Source organism: Helobdella robusta (genome assembly GCF_000326865.2).
Source record: "Helobdella robusta unplaced genomic scaffold HELROscaffold_3, whole genome shotgun sequence".
In the NCBI taxonomy this organism is placed as follows: Eukaryota; Metazoa; Annelida; class Clitellata; order Rhynchobdellida; family Glossiphoniidae; genus Helobdella; species Helobdella robusta.
Window position 1 is genome coordinate 2,419,527 of NW_008704501.1, and position 21,973 is coordinate 2,441,499.

Consider the following 21,973-nt stretch of genomic DNA (forward strand, 5'->3'; position numbering starts at 1 on the left):
TAAAATACAGTTGGATGAAAATATAAATTGTTAATGATAAATGTCTATGTATACATATATATATGTACATACATACACATATATACACACACTCACACACACACACATTATCCACAAAGATGTCAAAGATAATATAAATATATAAACTATGACATTGTGCCAAGCGAGGATCTCCAGTTGAACATCATGTCCGTAGAATTCATATGTCGATCCAACTTCATTTTAAATGTTTCAACATCTTTAGCCATCACAATGTCCGCATCCAAGCCGTTCCATAACTCAACCACCCTATTGGAAAAACAAAATTTCCCATGATTCGTGTTAAAACTATGAGTAGACAACTTGATAAGATCACCTCTGATTCGTCTATACCTCAGTGTGGGAAGATCGAGGAGTCTTAATCTCTGCTCATAATTGAGTCCAATACAATCTTTCACCATTCTTGTGGTCCTGAATACTTGAAAAAAAAACAGATCTACAAACACAAACGCATGTATAATACTTAACGATAATTAAAAATTGTGTAACGAAAGACATCAAGAAATATAAATGGAAGCGCAATGCGAAACAACGATTCCCTAACCGAACAAACCGAAAGATAAAAAGATATATGTACGTATATATTAAGATATATACGTATATATAAAGATATATGTACGTTCAGACACAATAAGCGTTACATTATATGACTGCTTGTGTTAAGTTCCACTTTGCATGAGACGAACAAACACCTCAGAAACTGTTGCAACATGTGAAAACTTAACACAAAAAATATGTGCTAAATTTTTTTCAAAATAATTTTCATGGAGTGCTGAAACGCAATTAAGTTTAAAATAGAGGAAAAAGGGTAAAATTAAATAGAGTTGAATGTATTTTTATTGAAACATGTTGGATTGTATTTTTGTTAAATTTAACTCGGCCGCGATAACAAAAACTCGATAAGATGCGACGAACAAGGTCTGCAAATAATTGGCTACTGTTTCATAAAGTTTTCTGCCTGATTGTGCCATAGGATGGATTCAGTGTTTCATTTGCATTTATATTGAAGAAATTTGAGACCAACTTCCGAAAATTAAATTGAGTAAAATTTCTATGCAAGGCTGCTGGTTGCACAAATACTGATTCGCCAACTTGCTTGCACCAGACTATATTTCAATTTGTGCAAATTTAGTTTTCGTCTAACTATCTAACATTGATCAAAACGTCTCAAAAACTAACGATGAAATTGAGTTTAAGAAACAATATAATCATTCCAAGAAATGTGTATTCATTTCATATCATCTCCAATGTTGGCCGGCGAGATGGCTCAGTGGTTCAAATGCTCGCTGAGTCAAACATCTCAATGGCTATCATATACTCAGCGTATATGATGCGGTGCTTGCACGTGCACATAAATACATGTGTACGTCGTGTGAAAAGGATAAACAGCCTTTGTAGTGAAGATGGCTGCTTCAAATCAATGGTTGAAAATATGAAGAACATAATAAAAAGATATATAGACAATATACCTGTAACATTGTAAGTGGTTCTGCGTATGTAAGACTAAAAAAAATGAAATAATTAGCAAAGGTTTTTTCATGTTTAGTAATTAAAGAGGTTTAGTTATTTTTTATCACAATTCATACATTTGAAATAATTTATTGTAAAATTAATATAAAATATTCAAAGAAAATATTAATGAAAAATATTTTTGGCATTTGGTTGTGGCAAATGCTTTCTAGAGAAGAAAATATAACAAACGATATAACGTGAAAAGGCAAAAAATTAAGCCATCTTGTTAATCAGGAATGGAAATAAGCACACGCACGCAGAAAAACAAAAAGCAATATAAATAGCCAACCCGGGACAACAAACAAGAAAAACTCATTATCACTCCATGCAGATGTGAACGTTGCATGCTTCGTTAGTTCTATCTCACTATTTTGACTCTTTATTTTTAAGAAGTTTTTTTTTAAAATGTCTTCCATGTAAGCAATGAGGGTCGTTGTTGTTGTCATTAGCCTTCGTGTTCTCCTCAACAGGGCACCTTATTATTCAAAATCTACGTTTGCACTGGACTGTGTAAACACCAGTTGAATAATTCAACCCATGGCATCAATAATTTTATTACTTCTTTAAGAAATTTATAACATGAAACTCCTCATTTATTTTTCTGAGCCACGTAAATTGTCGGGAAGAAAGGATATTTTTTTTGTAAATTGACATGAATTTTAAAGTTAAAAACTATGTCAAAAAATGTCATGGTAAAACTTACTGAAAATAATTTCATCAATCATATTTGCTAAACAACCCAACACACACACACAAACACACACACACACATACACACACACACGAACGAAACCTTTTCTTGAATCTCCAACCTCCAACCAACTCCTACCCACTTGATTTCATTCTTCTACAAATTAAAAAAAAAATCAAATGATTTGTTCTTACAACTTTCAAATTAGCTAATTCTTCTCTACATATCTTAAACTTGTCGTTATTACATTTTTTTGAAGAATATCAATGTCGTTAAGCTATTAGTTTCAAGTTTAAACAATAATAATATGTGTTTATGAGGTTTTTTTCAGTCCAATGTAACCTCAACAATCTCAGCGTTTGAATCTCCGACAATAACTTTAACATTATTGTAGCGCTTTCATCATTAAAGTTACACGTTCGTAAAATAATTCGACTTTTTCATCAATTGATTTTTTTTTAGTTGAGAGCCTATTTTCAAATAAATATTCACATTTACATATGCATGAGGTGCATAGAAAACTAGTGCAACGAGATGGGCAAGTTTGGATAGTTGCCTGGAAAGCCGTTTTAGGATGGATCATTTTTGAGTACTTTTAATATATTAGAACAATACTTTATCAAAATGTGTAATTAGTAATTTAGATAAAAAATAAACGAATTATTTTTATTCTCACTATATAGGTGCTCGCATTAAGTTGCCATTGTTAATTAACCTTGAGTTTAAATAACAATCTGGTTTTCGATTTTTAATAGGAAAAAATATTACATTAAATAAGTGGTTTTATATACGAGTGCCTCAAAACACATAACTTCCTTGACAAGGATGCAGATGAAGGATTTTGCTAGGGCACATTTTCGTTCGTATGTGCGCCACTGGCTGGAATGGGCCGTAATGAGTGTGAACTTGTTGATGTTTTGTCTAAATAGGTCACAACAATCCATGAAAATTAATTTTTTGAACTTGTTTTTATTTAAATAATAAAAATTATGCTTGATTGATTAAAAATAATAATGATTAAAATTAATGAAAAAATAGGGAGCAATTTCAAAATTAAAATCAGAGCGTCTCATGAATTGAAGTAGAAGCTGATGGATGCAAGTCTCACTACAGGAGACAAGATAATTGCAAAAAGGTTGTTTTTTTAAATCAATAGAGGAAGTATATTCGGAGAGGAATCGAAATTGAATGGCTACATGGAACGTTGCGAGTTACTTTCAATTAATGAAAATGTTGCTATGAATGAAACCGACCAAATTGCCAAATAGTTATAAACAAGTTAAAATCTCAGAGAACTTAAAAACAACTTCATTGCAAAGTAAATTTTATTCAATTAAAACAAGGTTTAAAACTCAAAAGTTTTTCCATTAAGTAAATTATTTTGTTGCTGAATCACTGCAAAGTAATCTTGAAAAGTTAATTTTAAAAGATGAAAAAAATAGCTGCGTCTTAACAATGCACATGTCAATTGTGTTAATTTTAACTTACAAAAAATTTCTTATAAAAAACAAACATAAACAGCTGAAAAACTTTGAAATAACTTGAAAAATTGAAACGGAAATGTGTAGAAGGAAAGGGAAAAGACAGTAAAAGTTTTTGAAATTATTTTACGAAAGATTGAATTGAATTGAACATTGTTGTTCTAGTGACCCGCTAAAATTGTAAAAGTTTTTGAAAATTATGTTCAAAGTGAAATTAAATATTTAAAATAATTATTTTTAAGTAATAATTTACTAGTTACAAAAATAAAAAATTGAATGAATTTTACTATTTCTCTATGACTTTTTAGTTTGAAAAACTTACGCGACTTTGCAGTGACTTGTTCAAGAGATTCTGAGATGAGATGAGAAGGATTGAATCATGTCCACAGAATTGGCAAGATAAAATTTTTGACGCAAACGTGCTTAAATGAGTTACATAAAATCTTCAAAAATTGCATCTTCCTTCGCAAAGCCAAATGAGATTGGCTGACCATGTTAAGAAAATGTCTTACAACAATTGATTTTGGTCCCAAATATTACAGAAAAAACTTTCTGCCAAGAAAAATCACTTAGTTGAGAGTTCAAGAAGTAAGAAACACAGAATTTCAGTTCACCAACTAAGTGGCGTTCGTGTGGATCATTTAAAATTTGGCAGATTAAGTAGAACATTTTCGACGCTCAGAATCAACCAGTCACCCTCTTGAATGGAACAATCGTCACCCATTTTATAACGCCCATTCACGTGTGTCAGGATAAACCGCTGTCGAACCCCAGAAAGGTCGGTTGATCGGCCCCATCAACCCCCTCCTGACTCACAACTCACAACCTCAATGTATATTCATCTTGTGAGTGCATAACATAATAACATCAATAATTAATCCAAATATACAATTTTTTGTTGTTAGTTATTATTTGACGATGATTGGTCTCATTTCACTGAGTTAGATGCCTTTATAAGTTTCTGATCTTATTTTTGTATCCACTTCCAACTTGCTTTAATTTTTTAAATTTTTGAATTGCCACATAATTATGTTCAACATTAAATTTGCTCAAATTTTTTTTCAACTTCATTTCAAATTGATTTTTTTTCTCTGAATTTTCAATGTTATATATTCTGCTGAAAAAATTTGTAATATCTGTACACATAATTATTTTGAAAATATTTTCAAACCACAAACAAACTTTAGTTAAAATATCGCAATTTGCGTTTTAATCAAGTTTCTTTGGCCTGATAAATGTCGGTGTAATGTTTGCTTTGTTCACATTTTATCTCACTTGGAAATAATTTCATATTAGCCATATGTATAGTAGAGAGTTGTTTTAGTAGAAAATTATTTGAAGACAAACGTAGAATGACAGGTGCTTGTTCTTCTAAAAGTATACATCAGGCCTTTTTACGTCATCCTAATTAATGCAGTACATCAAAAATGTTCCTTTCCTAAGCCATGCATACATCTGCATATTACTCCATTGCTATGCTTCCTACCAACAATAACTTTTACAGCCAGCACTCAAAACTTTACAAAAGTACTGTCTGATCTTTCGTTACTGAGAAATGTAGATTACATTAAAAGGCGTGTAAACAATAACATCTTCCTTCAGAGAGATGTTTGTCTTGGGAATTCATGCGATAAATGGTTGATTTTGACGTCCAATAGTTGAGCAACTTAACTATTGTTGACGTTGATTAATGAATTTCAAGTTTTTCTACATTCCTAATTTGCCAACTAGCTGTAACGCAATGTATATTTTAGTATTGAGACGTCACTTTTTAGCATGTACTGGAGTATCTATAAGAAAAATATGAAACAAAATGCGTTAAGCATGCACTCATGTAGATGTTACTCTATTTTTTTATAGGTGTTAATATTGTTTTTGTTGCTTTTGATATTAATTGTGCACGTTTCAGCAATTGAACTTGTGTGTACAAACACTTTTCAACAACTTAATTAGGATTATTTTAATGTTTTTAATTTATTTAGCTGCTTTTTGTTCAAGAAGATGGAGCCAAACACTTTTTAAGCATAAAACATTCTTACAAGAAATTATGGAAAAAAACTAATTATTGCGCATTTTTCATAAACAATGAAATGTTGTTTAATAAAATAATAATATTTTCATGACTGTCGGTCACTTAAATAACGTGCAACGAACTGGTTTCTCTGAAAACCTGCTAAGTAAACTTTTTCTCCAACAGAGCTTTTATATAATTGTAAACACAGTCGCAACATTTACATGATTACGACTGAAGAACATTTTTCTGAAATTTCAAATTGCGCCAGCGTATGTTGAAAAATTCGACAAAGAATGTGCTCTTGAAATACTAACGCCAGTACGATGGAGATGCGCAGGGATCGGTTACGTTGAATTATCACAAATATAATCTATACAGATTATATACCCTTCTTAAAAAACGCATGAATGTGGATGATGTTATCTTTTTTTTATATTCAAACAACAACAACAAATAAACAAGAAAAAATTTATTGCTTTGGAGAAAAATAAAATGATTTAACTGTAAAAACATATAAATTAATTCTCTGAATTTTTAAAAGTCAGTCATCATCATTAGAAGAACATCATCAAGATAATAAATTGGATGTAAATTTCAACAGCGCTAATAAAAAACAAATTAAATGAAGTAATTTGATGAATAAATTGGAATAGATATTTATAGAATATGTAGAATAGACTTTTTTGTGTAATGCAAAATACAGAAACAAGAAAATATAATAATCTAAAAATGGAATAAAATGAAACAAGAATTTACGATGAAAGTTTCAGTACAATACATCATTAATACAAAAAGTTTTTAATATAAGTCTGATGAACTAAACAATTCCCAATAAGAAAGAAAAATGTGAAAGTTTTCTTTGCTTGATAATTAAAACAATTTCGATTTCAAACATTTAAGCCTATACTTAACTTCAAACAACACGCAATTTGTTATTCCATAAAAGAAATTTGCTGTTTGTTGCAGTGTTGTATATTTCAATTCCAGACTTGTCTGGTCTCTTTCTCTTTTTGATGATAGAATATACATCCAGCAAACGATATCTATTACTTATATAAATGTGTTATATGTACATATACACTAGAAGTTATTTTAAACGCATGTTACTTTATAATTTGGGTAAAGTGATGCCTGTTTCCCTCTGCCAAGTATGACAAAAGGATTTCCGCCTATCACATTCTTCGTCTGTGTTTGTGTGTATTGCTGACTCCTCTGAACCTAGGACGAGTGTAATTGGCCTTTGGCCTTTTTTACTTATTTTATCACAGCCAATTTGCCATAAAAATGTCATTTTCGTTTGAGCTTCGAAATACAGAGACCCAACCAATTCTTGCAAACTTGGTTGATTTGATTACGCTGGTTTTGAATTTAAATTTGTAAAACTTAAATGCATTAATTGAAAAAGTTGAAGATAAAACTTATAGCTATTTTATTTAAAACAATGTTTTTTCCATAAAAATTTTGAATACAGATGTATATACTTTCTAGAAAGACACAAAGTGCTGAAAAAATATTTTCCTCTTATAAATAATTAAAGTAAAAAATTTGAGACATTTTTGAGGTACCTATTTGCATTTTAGAATATCCCAGAAAATTTTCAAAATCTGGCCTGATAAATAAGTCATTTATTCACATATTTATATGTTCACATGTTAACAACCTTTCAAATTTTCTTGACTGCAAACAAACTAACTACAATTTATTAAATGGAAATGTTTGTCCCAATCAGAGTTAATATAATTTTTAACTACTTAACAATATTCCGTAGAATCATTTACATCTGCTGTTTCAACAAACCACAAAACGGTACCCCAAGTTTAAGAAGATGTTTACGCGAACTGCCCTGCTACGTAGGCTGAGATTGTATGCGTTGCAAATGGTAGAACACATGAAGTGTGTGTACGTGTGTGTATGTGTGCATGCGTGTACGTGTGTGTATCAGTGTATGCGTGCATGTTTGTATGCGTGTATGTACGTCTTGTTTGTCAGCACGCAGTCTTCGTCGTGGAATGGAGAGTCAATTTAAAATTAATTGAAAGGGAGTAAGGAAGTTACAAATTATACACAAATTATTTAAAGCTGTTCCACGACCATCACAGCCGCATAATAAAAGTCAAAATGATTGTCGGAAATAAAAACTTTAAAAATTGATCGCACACTTTTATTATTTTATAAAGTTTTTCGGTACTAACATTAAAGATATAAAATTATTTAAAATAGCATAATCAAACGTTTTTTAAAGTGTTTATTATAAAAGTTGATACAAATTTCACAAAATCTATACGTTGTGAAACAAACATTTTTAAAATATACTTTTGAAACGCATAGAGAAATAAAAATGCTTACTACATAAAATATTTATCCATGCTACTCTGTTAAAGTTAGATAGTTAGTTGTAACATCTGTTAATGTGACGTGTAAAGAAATACAAACCCGCTGACACGAGGCGAGGATGGCTTGGCGTTTCATCAGCGAACGAACACAACAACACTAACGCCTAGCACAAGACAATTCATTTTATTGTTTCTCTGTCACAAGTGAACAAGGACAACAAAAACTAACAAAATTGAAAAGAAAACGAAGAAAGTGTCATAAATATCCCAAAATGGAACACATGGGCGGTGAGATAAAGTTGGAGGTGCCTGTTTTTTTTGGTGTCTGTCACATTGACTGCGTTCGAACGCTAAGAAATCCTCACCTTTCGTTCACAATTTAGACATATTTACACATAATTACCTAAGTTTTGTGTGTCGATGACATTTTTGAGTAACGCAACATGGAGAACGATCATTACAATCACATGCTGATGCTGACACACGGACGAGCGCACGTGCGTGCAAGCCTGGTGTAATGGCACGTGTTACACATTTGGAAAGGAAGAAGCAACAATTGCTGTAAGTATGACGTGTTGTCCTAATCAAATTTAAAGGATTGCTATTGTACTATCAACCTCACGGAATGAAAACATGTTCTGTGAGGTTTTTGAAAGACTAAAAACAAGTTGAGAGCTAAAATAAAATTCTTGCTACCCACCACGAAATTACCCAACTAAAGTTATATTTCAAGGAAAAATTGCAAAATGGCTTCCTCTGAAAAAAATTCAACTGTCAAACAAAGTGTCAAAATTAGTACAGAAGAATATAATGATCAACAATCAACTAACAATTTTTGATCGAATAATACGATGTTTGAACGGTCAACAACAACGCACGAACAACACCAACAATGTTCAAATTTGATTTAAAATAGCAGCACATATATAATATTTGGTTTAATCACAACAACACACACACATTGTTTGATTATACAACAGCATGCACAAGGTTTGAAAAAACCACAACAACAACGACAATACATTAATACGTAATGTTTGATTGATCAATGAGATTGGTTGGCACACTGCGTTAATCTAAAAAAAAGCTTCCATTCGAAAATTTCTTCTCATCGATGAATTCACAAGATGGAAGATGTTTTTGTTTGGAAATTTGATCTTCAATCCGTGTTCTCAATATGAAAAAAACTCAATGAATGATAACGAAAAAATTTGTGTTTGCCAGTTTGATTGCCTGTCAGTTTTCACAACTTATTTTACAATCTTCACCAAAAAAAGAAATGTTGCTAACTTAATCAACATCTTTATCTTTTCACTGTAGTCATAATTCATTATAGTGATTATTAGCTGACGGACGCCACCACTCAAAAACGCGTCAACAACAAAGTAGACATAAAATTATTACAGACGGGCCTTGCTCGGCTCAGTTTATACCTACCTAGGAACAAATAAAATTATTGAAAACGAATTGAATAGTAACAAAAATTTGGAACAAATAACTGTAAACAACACTATCATTTTGCTAAACTTTAAACGTTTTTACAAAAAAAAAATCAGTCTGTCAGACGAGTGAAGCGGCGAAGTATATTTTCTAATGCTAGGAAGCCATGAATAATTGATAATAATTTGTTGTTAGATTTTTTTTCAGTCCCTATGCATGGCACTATAAGCCTTTGAATATTCTACTGACAAACAACATTTTCAAGTTAATATAATGAATTTTATAAATTTTACTAAACAAATTTGTTTGTGTAATATTAAATGATTCTCTAAGTCAGTTACGTTAATTAAATATTTTTCATTTAAAATTTGCAACTATTTTAGAGTACTATAACAAAATGGAATCAAACAGTTATTTTTCTGTCTTAACTGAAGTTCTCACAGTTCCACCACTTTGTTAGATTTGACTCAATCTTTTCGCATTTAGAATGTGTTAAATAAAACAGAAACGATATATGCATGCAATTTATTTCAATTGCTCATTTAATTTATTTAAGTCAATTTCTTTAATTATTCTGACTCGATCGAGTTTGTAAGAATGATAATTTGTTGAAACAAGTTTTCAACTAGCCAGAAATTTTTTTCAAGTGAATCCGTGTTACTACTGGCTTGATGATAAATAACTTTGGAAGGTTTTCTCATCGCCTGGTTGATTTGAGTAATGTAGGTTCAACGTCCTTCTAACAAATTTTCCGAAAAATTTGCAATCATGTTAATTGAAGCTTATGTAAATTAGCTTTATAATATATACGTGTTTACAGCGTCTGTTGTAGCTACCTTTAAAAAACTTATGAAAGAATTGTTAAAGTTTTAATTATTTATTTAGCAAAAAAATATATAGGATTTTTTAATTCTTTGGACATTTGATATGAAATTTTAAAATTTTTGACTGATTAATAAATTTTTCGATTACTTGCTGAACTGAATTTAAGCGAAATTAAAAAGCTTAAAATAAATAAGAAGATCATAGGCCACTAATGTAAACCAAAGGTATTTATGTGTTATGATGTAATTATGGAAATAATTGAGTTTGAAAAGAAATTAAAGATAAAAAACATTAAAAATAACATTGTAAATTATTGAAATTTATCCTATTCCGAGAAATAAAAATCTATTTCGAACTTTAAATCCAAAAAACTGAATCGGTTTTATTTTTTTAATGTTTTTGGAGTAACAAGATGAGCAGATATTAAAATAGTTACTCATTTCTTGATTAATTTTTTATTAAATTAATTTTTAATAACAATTTATTTGCACGACTCTATTTATTTGAATTAATATTTAAACAAAAAAATGAAAGAGTAGTATGAAAAATTTTACTTTGGTGAACGATTCTTTAAAACATGCTAAACCATTATACGAAATAATTTCCGATTAGAAAATACCTACACACAAAACTATTAAATTATACGTAATACAAGTTAGGAAAAGTAAATTCAGCACAAACAAAACATGAAAAAGTTAATAAAAAATCTTCATAACATCAGTTAGTCACGTCACTTAGAAAGAATAAAAAAAATTGTCGGAACAATGATATCCGATGGAAGTCATTGTGATTTGCTCAAATTGCCGGCTCTACGACGCTGATTAGTCTTGATAGATGGATAATCACGATAATAATGATGTTTAAGTATAAAACAAATGATGTTAATTAAAAAAAACAGCGGTGGAAATGTTTTTTTCCTATGATGATTTCGGCTATATTTGTTTTCAATTCATTTTGCCTGCTTGGAACATGATACGTTGAAAACGAACGTTGAGACTGTTGTTTGGTTTCTTTGGTTGGTTGGTTTTGTAGTTGGTTGGTTGGTTGATTGGATGGATGGTTGGTTGGTTGGTTGGTTGGTTGGCTGGTTGGTTGGTTGATTGTTTGTTGGCTGGTTCATTGGTTAGTCGGTTCATTAGTTGGTTCATCAGTTGGTTGTTAAGTCAATTGGTCAGTCTCTCAGATGTACGGTCAATTGGTCAGTTAGTCAGTCTGTCCGTCCGTTGGTCGGTTAGTTGATATCATATTATTTTCAGTAAGATATATTATCCTAAAAATGAATAACATTGATTTGTTTGTCCGCGTCTCACATAAATTAAATTTATAAAGTGGCCCAACCAGCAATGAAGATGATTTTTTCACATAGATGAATTTAAATATCACATCAGTGCAGTGTAAGTAAACAATATAGTGTGCTGACGATGGTGGTGAAGATGTCAAAATACAAAACAATTTAAATGTTTGGTGATTTAGTACTAGGGTATTGTATAAAGTTTTGAAAAAGATTGATAAAGATAGTTAAAAAACCAAATTTTACTGTTACATTTGATATAAAGGTCTATTTATTACGAGCCATCTTCGTTTGAATTCCAGCTTCATTCCCTCGAATGCGGTATGACTTACTAATAATGCTCACAGGAAAAAGATTCTTGCCATTTTCAATTAAACAACATTATATTTCAAGCACGACACTACATGTTGCAATGTTGTCAGTTTTAATTCCAGTCTTGCACCAAACGAAATTTTGAAATCATAAAAATCATCTTTTTTACTCTGTTAGTGAAATGACATTAACTCAACACGCTTAGTTATACAACGAGGAAGTTATTTCGCTTATACATTCAACCACCTCAATGTAAACAAGCTTTTCAAATCGCGTTTCTTCAAAGACAACCTAATGACATAAAACTGCTATGGGATTCAAAAACAATATCCAGACACCAAATGAATCTGTATAGCACAATGCATACTAACTACATTTACACTTAGAGGAATACATTTTTGTATATATATTTATTTATATATATATATATACTTAAATATACTTAAATATGTTTGTTAGTATAATTATTCATTTACTTGTTTATTTATAAACGTGTGTTTGTTTAAAACGTGTGTGTAGATATCTATACACACACGCACACACACACACACGCACACACACTCATATATTTGCAGTCATGTGTATTTCAAAGGGCAAATGCTGCTATAAAATACAAAACACAGAATAAAATAAAATTACAAATTTTGTTATGACATTATGTGGGATGTAAAAATCTACACCTAAAATTAATTCTTGGCAATTAATTCTTGGCAGCGGAATAACCATAAAAAAGCATTGATAGTATAGTTTAAAAAGTGAAGGGAAGAAATGAAGCAACAGCAGCAGCTTCAGATGCAGCAGAAGTTGGTTATTTTGATGATCATCATTTCCAGTTTGATGGTACGGTCGTCATGTGCTCGCCAGTGGAGAATGAGGAAGAGAAGTTATTGTTGTTGTTGTTGCTGATGACGTTGGTGTTGCTGTTGTTGTTGTTTTTGTTGTTGTTGTTGTAAGTGATGGTGATGTTGCTTTGGCTGTGGGTGATGTGGTTGATGCTGGGATTGTTGTTAGGATTGTTGGCGTTGTTGATGATATTGTTGTGGTTGTTTTTTGTTGATGGTGTTGTTGTTGTTGTTTATGTTGTTAGGTCTGTTGGTGTCGTTGTAGCGGTTGCTGTTATCGTTGTTGTTATCGTTGTTGTGGCTGTTGTTTTTGTTGGTGGAGGTGGTGATGTTGTAATTGTTGTTGTGGTTGTTGTTTTTGGGATTGTTGGTGTTAATTTGGTTATTGTTTATATTGTTGTTGTTGAAGATGTTCTGTTTCTCATGCTGCTGCTGTTTATGCCGTTGCTGTTGTTGTTTATGCTGTTTGTGTTGTTTATGTAGTTGTTTATGTTGTTTATGATCACGTAACTGTTGTAGTTTTTGCAGCAGCAGTTCTTTACGTTGTTGTAATTTATGTTGTTATTTATGATTTTGCTTTTTCTGTTGTTGCTGTTGTTGTAGTTTGTGTTATTATCTATGTTATTAGACATATCTATGTTGTTATTCATGTTGTTACCTTTATTAATTAGGATGCTGGTTGTGTCGTAATCGTTTGGCATGTTGTTGTTGTTTGTTGTAGTTTGTTTTTTTTGTTGTTGTTTTTAATGCTCTTGTCAATGTTCATGTTTGTGGCGGTCTGCTGTTTATTTTTTACTTTTGTCAACTTGTTCTTCTAATTGATATATTTTCACTGTTTATTCAAGTTTATTTGGTTGCTTTTTATTGCTGCCTTGGGTTTTTTTTATTCTTTTTAACTTCATTTGTTTTATTACAATATTTTTTTTATTTTTGTTACTTTTTTATGTGCAATAATTTTTAAAGATTTTCATTATTAAAAAAATTTGTCTATCTTAGTCTAGTTTTTAGTTCTTCAAAGTGGTTTACAATGAATATCAATTCATTTGTATCAGTCAGCTGGCATCCTGTCTGGCCTTTTGTAATATGATTTGATCATAAACGTTTTTTTATTATGACATAACGCCAATGGAAAGGATTCTTCATTTGAATTTAAATCGTTACGAAGGTGCTGACGATGAAAGTCCATTCAGCTGGGCCAACTGGGACTTCTACAAACTGGACACCATGTGGTCAGGTGGGGTATGTCAATATTTCCTACGCAGCTGTTGTATTTCGTTTTATATCTTCTTTTTTTAAAATTATCTTCATTTTTTTATTATAATGGTCTTTTAAAATGTTATGTTTTCATGTGTTATTATTTTTAATGTATTATAACAATGTACTTTATTTTGCTGTTGAAGTTGTTTGCCGACGGGATGAAGTTTAATCGATCGTGGAACACTGTTCGCCGGTCGTTCGCCGTGGTTTTTCAAATTTTTAAAACATTTTCTCTTAAACAATTTCACACATGCATATATCAGTGACATGGACGCTAAACTAAGGAATGAATATATTATACTAGAAGGAACTATAGAGCGCCCATTCATAATTGCTTGCTTTGACAATGACTGTTGATCAGGTTTCTAAAAGTTACTAAAAGTATTTTTAAAGAAGTTACTCATTGATAGTTTTTTAAATTCTTAAACTCACTCAAAAGAGATTAACCCAAATAACAACCAACCAACTTGAATATTAGAAAAATCACCTAAAACATTAGAATGAGAATCAAGTAACAGCTTAAAGTTGTTATAATTAAATGTTTTTAGTGAGTTACAATTCCTTCACGTCTTGCCTACTTCGTGAATATCGTGGAAAATGTAAGCACTCGAAAAACTGGGTGGGCTGGTAGCACAACGATCAAACAAGCTCGGTCGTCAATAATAGATTTAATAGCAGTAGAAAGCGTAACATGAATGAAGTCTGCTATGTATGTCGCGTGTGGAAGTGCACGGTTTGAAAAGAATGTGTACAGACAATTTGATTCTATTTACTTATATCTTGTGTGTCTATGCAAACAAATTTGCGAGCCAACATCTGTCCACAGATCTCTAGGTGGCATACGAAGGTCAAGGTTATCAAAAGTTTAAAAATATTTAGCGACGATGTTTTAACTTGGCGAGATTCAAAATGGAAATTCGTTGTTATCAATTCAAACAAGTCAAATGATCATTTGCAGTAACATTTCACAGTGCGTCAGTCGATCTGTCGATGGAGCTTCAGTCCAAAGAAAGGCACGATCAGTTAATGATAAATAAGATTTTTCTTATTTCATATATGTCCCTAATTTTAAAACTACGCATTCAATATTGGAAGCATTAATGTAATTAGTTCAGTTGAACAAAGTTGAAATTATAGCTCCTATAAAATTTTAAATGTCTGTGAACTATAAGAACATTTATAAATTGAAAAATTTAAAGTGAAACAATCAAACAAATTTTAACACATCGCTCTAATTTTCCATTTTTTTTCAAACCGTTAAGTGCTTCGTAGCAGGTTGACATTTTGCATTGGAACAGCTTGCGCCATGGGTTAACGCTTTTGCACACACAGGTCATTTTAATGAGAGACACGTTATTATTTTTAATTATTATTATTAACAACACGAAAAAAGACAAAAACAAAGAATCAAGACATAAAATAGTTGAAGCAAATTTCACCCAAAATAGGTTTGGCCTTTTTTATTTCATAAAATATTCCATAAGGTTTATGAAATTTGCCAGCCAGTCGGTCTGCAGTCGTATTCAATTAAATACATGCAGACGTAAACGAAAGGAGAAAATGGAAATGAACCACAAAAGATAGATGGCCTTACGACACGTCATTATGACATCGTGTTGGACAATTTCAATTACACGAGGGACGAATGATTGTAAACATTGAAATTCGCAAAAACATGGATGACTGAATTGCATGACAAAATGTATAAAAATGCAACATGATGGCGTGTGACGTAATTGTGACGTGGGTGTCAAAACCATTGTAAGTTATTAATACGCAGTGAATTGACCAGACCAGAGTATTACTCCTTCAATTCAATTTCTACTGTTGAAGTAATTGTGAGTTCAGTTGTAAATGTTTAAAAATGTTTTTGAAACGTGACTGATGAAACTTTCACAGTGAACAACATTCAAACGTTGATATCGTGGGGGGTCTGGTCGCTCCCAACACAGACCTGCAGGGTCGATGACGAGCCAGTGGCCGTCTTCAGGCACATCAACTGTCACGAGGTTACTTCTTCATTTCATTGACATAAATTAAATTTTTGTTAAGAAATTTTAAATAAATGTTTATTAATATATTCTGTTTTAAGTTATTTTGTGATAAGCATTTTGATAAATTTTGATTATTTTACCACCTTGTTAAAAAGCAAAACTCTTCCATTTAACGCTTGCTTTTAAATTTAAAAATTTACTTCTGCCAGCCAATTTTTTAAGCACTCACTACTCCCTGGATTCCCGAGAAATTGACGTTGTCCAACCTACATCCATTTAATTCAACACTGCGCATATAATAATAATCAAGCTGCTACGACTACCCTTTGACTTATTTCATTGGAATCCGTTGCATTTAATGTCTAATTCAATTTTTTATTTGAGTTTTCTAGTTTTCCAACTACATCTTATTATCATATTCCGACAACTGTTAAAGGTCATCATCAGCATTTTGAAATTTTAATTTAGTTTGACATCATCAACTTCAAACATGTAAATTCAAAAAGTGGAATTCCTAATAAAGTTCAGCCTCATCATATTAAGCAGAGAAAACGTTCATTTGAAGAGATGTTTGAATTAATTTTTCATGGCTCCAGTTTGTTTGTGCGTGGTCTGTTGTTCAACTTTTTATTTTTCTAATCATTAATAACAATTGAAAATGCGGCTCCCACGCTCGCTAGCTGAGCACCTTAATGATTATTTATTTTTCGCTAAAGACAATGTATTATTATTGTTTATTATTGTTATTAAGGATTTTTTAACTTTTTATTAAAGTATTATTTTTGCACTTTTATTTTTCATTGAAATATGTTGATAATTTTTTTCCCCAAGGTGAAACCATGTCTTGGACCAAAAATAGAAGGGAAGTTGGTGAACGTACCCATCTGCGAATGATGTTAGTTCAACTTTTAAAAAATTTTTATTTTAATAATTTTGTAATAAAAATTTAAACTAAAATTATGGAAAATTGAAATAATATTAAAGAACGTTGCTGTTATGTTTTTGAAAACATTTCTTTATACAATTTGTGATGTTGTTATGGGTACAAACTTAGGCATGCAAATACGCGTGTTTTTAAGAAAAAACTTATATAAATAAACATATTAAATAAACTGAATGAAATAAGTTTTTGGTGAAAAATATTGGTAACAAAAATACCTCAATTATAAAACAAAAATGAATTTAAATCAAAAGACACACACACAAAGCCACTTGATTAACGAGGAAGAGCGAGAAACTGTTATTGGCAATGTGAAATGTTGCTGAATGGCGTGCACTTCCCATTATCAACATTCACAAAAATGTTGATAAAACTGTTGAGACTGGAAAATTTATGAAGTTGCTACGTGTTTTCTAGTTAGCATTGTGTTGCAATCATCTCAAAAAGATGAATCATTTCGTTACGGCATTTCATCTGACGGACAGACATGAAATTATAATGTAACTTGAAAACTTTGTTGAACACATGCTCAAAAGTTAAAAATCGTCTTCAAATTTATTTTTAAAAAATGTTAGTTCAAACGTTTAACAAAAAAAGATGTATATCATTTCATAAAAAAATTTTTTATCATCAATCAGGGCATATGTATGCATAGGGATCAAGTTTCAATGTCTTCAATAAAGAAAATTTAATTAGCAGTAATAATATTAAAGGATGAAAAATATTTGCTTTTGTACGCACGCACGCAGCCCATTCAATCTCTGTCTGTTAATGTTCAATCAATTATTATCTGTATATAATCACGAAAAATTAACAAAACAAAATTAAACAAAAAATTATTCAGACAAAATTAACTCAAAAACTAATGTAAAAGAATTTCTAATTAGAATATTTTGTAAAAAATTGAATATTAAAAATATGAGCGTGAATGTGAGAAACAACATGATGGATGCGATCAAGCTCTGAGGTTCTTCGTCGCTGTTATGGTGCCTTCAATGATGGCAATGATTATAATGTATTAATGGTTGATGTAAATACCAATTATGACAACCCAGAAAACAAGGACAGCGGTCACAACAGTCATCACAGCAATGACATTAACACCAAGAAAGGAGGTAGATCGTTAAAAATAAACTGATATAAAAACTGCCGATGACAGCAATAACAATGATGATGAATGATGGTGTCAGATAGTACAAAGAATGAAAATTAATCTTCATATTTCCAACTTTCACTTTCTGTTAACGAAAGTAGATGAGCGTGATTGTAAAAATAACTTTTTTGGAAAATCTACTTTTTCAATTATTTTTTCACATACACATCAATCAACACATCCCAAACAATGCACGTCTATGGCAAACGAACCCAGACATGCAAAGCAGTGTCAGAAATCTTTATTTCATTCAGTTTATTTCATATGTTTATTTATATAAGTTTTTTTAATAACATTGATAAAGTTCAAAGTCTAAAAATAATTCATAATTTTTTTCAATTTAAAATAATATTAGAACTTCAGTTTTAATGAACTGCATAACGGAGATGAAAGTATTGAAGGTTTATGTGGGTACGTGAAACTATGAAATTTTAAAATTTAATAATATTTCTCGGTGCATTTGATCAGCGAAAAATTTCATTAATTAAATTATCAAACATTTTTCGTTTTATTATTTTTAGAGTGTGAATTTCAAGAAATTATTCAGAATCAAACATTTATCGGCATGATGATGTCATACATAATTCAATTAAAGTTTATTATCACTTCTATAACTAAAATAATTTTTTCATTATTTTAATGGATTTTTGGCTTCCTGAATATTTTTGAACAATTTTTAAACATTTTCTCTCGCTGTCAATTAAAAAAAATATTATAAGCGATCGACGCGAGTGAAATGTGAAATAAACCAACATCTTCGTAAAGTTAATAAAATGTATTTGTGTTATTTGGTTGTTAAAATTCTACCACCATTAACAACAATTATTTCTATGCAGTTGTAACAAATGCTTTTGGTAATAAGAAGACTGAAAATTTTAGTTCGTTAATGATTTAATGTTATTTACTTTCGTCCGAGATGTGTATCAGAAAATGAAAAAGACAGTTACGTCAATCGTGTGGACGAGAAAGTTAAAGAAATTTTGTTTAACCTCTGACATATTTCCATTTAAGGTTGATTTGTGTGTCCGCAACATTGAATGTTTTTGATTTTTACTGACTTCAATTAAAAAAATAATTTAGGGTTCTATTGATACACTTAAAATACAAATTATTGTAGTAGTAAAAAATTGATCTAGTAAAAATCGCTTAATTAACTAACCAATTTCAGTGAAAACTTCGACCTAACCGCTACACACTAAATACCAGTTCTGATTTTAGAGCGTTAAGATACAAAGTCTCACAACTTAAAAATTAAATATAAAATTAACAACAATAATAATAATCAATATAATGGTAGCAGGAACCATAGACGTTATTTATGTCCAAGGAACATATCAGAACAGAATTCTATAAAAATTCAATTTTCACGGATAGAGGAGAATTTTTTAATAATCTCCTAGAAAACATTTCTCTACAATTAATCACGCCTTGGGTGGCAAACGTATTTTTTTAATCGGCCAATTTTGATGGATTAAAATTCACAACGGTCGACCTGAATGAAGTTCCAAAAATTTATTTTACATGAAATTTTTCCATTTAATTTTTTTCCATGTTTACGTTTCATTAGTTGAGGTCCCGTCATAAACACAATTTGTTCACACAACGAGAAGTATGCTTATAATTTGGCAGAACGTATCAAAGCAAGTTCTGAAGACTTAAATTTAATGAAAATATATTTCTATATTACTCTGGAAGCAGAAATTGCGTACGTAACTCAACACTTCAGCACACATTGTCTGATTTTTATCTTTTGAGATTGGTTAAAGTTTCTTAGAATTTTCAACAATTTGTCTTTTTAAAAGTCTGAAAATCTTTTAATAATGATTTTTTTTATCTTCGAGATATAAAACCAGAGACAATATTCATAAGGTTAACAGATTTTTAAATTTAATATTTTAAAATAAAACTACGCGAAGTTGTGTTGATAAATCAACATGACAAATTTTTTTTAACTCAAATTTTTTTCACTCCGACATTTGTTTTTCAGTCTGCATTTAATTTAATGTTACCACCCAGAACCTCATGTTTTGAAACTTTTTAGAATCTTTTTGCATGTTTTCAAACTTTTATTAAATATGCATTTATTAAAATGAACAATCTCAGGAGATGAGATTATTATTTTAAATTTTTTAATATAATAAAAATTATATGAAAACTGTTGTTCTATTAGGATATGTTTAATTAACGTTTTTTGTGAAAAAATAATGCAAATGTAATTAGAAATCCCTCAAAAAAAAGTACAAAAAAATTGAAATATACTTTTGACGAAATCCAGACAATGAAATAAATGCGTTTAACCAATCAACCATTATGATTAAAAAAAAACACATTTCATGTCATTTGCGAAACTTGCGAAATAATGTGAAAAAATTCCAACAACAATATATTTGTGGACAAATTTTGAAAATGTTGAAAATATAAAATTTATCAGAAGGGAAGATACTTTTGTATTCTGATACAATTGGTTTGAGAAAGTTAATCGACAGCAGACAAAGAACTGAAAAATTAAATTCCAATCTTTACAGTACCTTGTACATTTTCCCTAACGTTGAAACAAAGCAATAAACCTCCGTAAGCAAGACGTTAAGATCATTTTTTGTCTTAAAAGGCGTTAAAAGTCATTTGAAAACTTTTATTGGACAAGAGATATGGTTCTTCTAGCGAGGCTTGTAACAGGGAATGAAACACTGAAAAGTCGGAAGAAGATTAGTATAACATGCAAATTTGAATAGCAAGAATCGCTTGTACACAATATAAGAACAAATAATTATGAATGCACCTAACATTCAATTTTGATATTTTATTTTTCAGAGTTTAATTTATTTTAAAACAAATTGAAAACACAGATTTGTTTTCTGCTAAAACCCGCTGAAGGCACAACAAAACTCTGCTATTTGCACCTTTATATTTTTTTATGATGCACTAAAACAGTTTTATTTTCATTTATTTATTAAGAAATTTCATTTATCGAATAAAAAAACCAAAAAATAAGGTTTGAAGCCATGAGACGATATTTGTGCCTATTACAAGTGTCTATAAAAACACGAAGACAATATTTTAAATTTAAAACCTAAAGTAAAGAAGACCATGAAGGAAATTGGATATTTAATTTAAAAAATTTAATAGACAAACAAATTTGGATAAAATAATTAATCCATAAGGAAAAATAAACATTTACTAAAAACCAAGTTTAGATGTAAATAAAAACAAACTGTTAACAACAAAAACTACAGGGACGAAGGGTGCAGTTCAAAATCATGAAGCAACACTCACCCACAAAAACTTGCCCGCACTGCGTACCGACCGTGCACCTCACCAAGCCAGGTCTTCCAGGGAAGATCGCCCAAGCAGTCAACGCCATGATCAGAAAACACTAAGATTTATTTTAAATACGTCTTTATTGTAAATTAATAACACGCAAAACTTTAAGATTGACATAAAACATGTATTTCTTAAATTAATTTTGTCATAAAGTAGTCACTTTTCTAGATAATAACAATATTGCTGTTTTTACAACTAATATACTCTGTGATCAAGTTTCCAAGAAGTAAGCAGTAATCTTAATAAAACTAATACACTCAGAGCTATTCAATTTTGCACGTAATCCTCATACATTTTTTCTTCATTTGTTTCTGTAAACTTATAAAATTTCAAAGGGGATAATCTTTTACAAATTCACTACTTTTGTGAGGTTATTTTTTAATTTTCAAAGAAATGAGTATTTATTTTTTCACTTATGAGTATTCACTTTTTTTATAAAAATAAAGATGAGCAAAATATTTGATCAAATATCATGTTTTTGTCTACTGAACTAAAAAATAGTGATTAACGCGGGCACATTTTGATACA

At 30.3% G+C, this 21,973-nt stretch overlaps 1 protein-coding gene across 1 annotated transcript; it reads left to right on the top strand.

Annotated features, from left to right (window-relative positions):
* Window positions 1-17,920: 17,920 nt before the first annotated feature.
* Window positions 17,921-21,501, top strand: HELRODRAFT_161214 (hypothetical protein; the record flags this gene model as incomplete). Its single annotated transcript, XM_009021156.1, has 3 exons — window positions 17,921-18,086; window positions 19,041-19,135; window positions 21,358-21,501. 3 exons carry the CDS (start codon window positions 17,921-17,923, stop codon window positions 21,499-21,501), a joined length of 405 nt encoding a protein of 134 aa, XP_009019404.1.
* Between the last annotated feature and the right edge of the window lie 472 nt (window positions 21,502-21,973).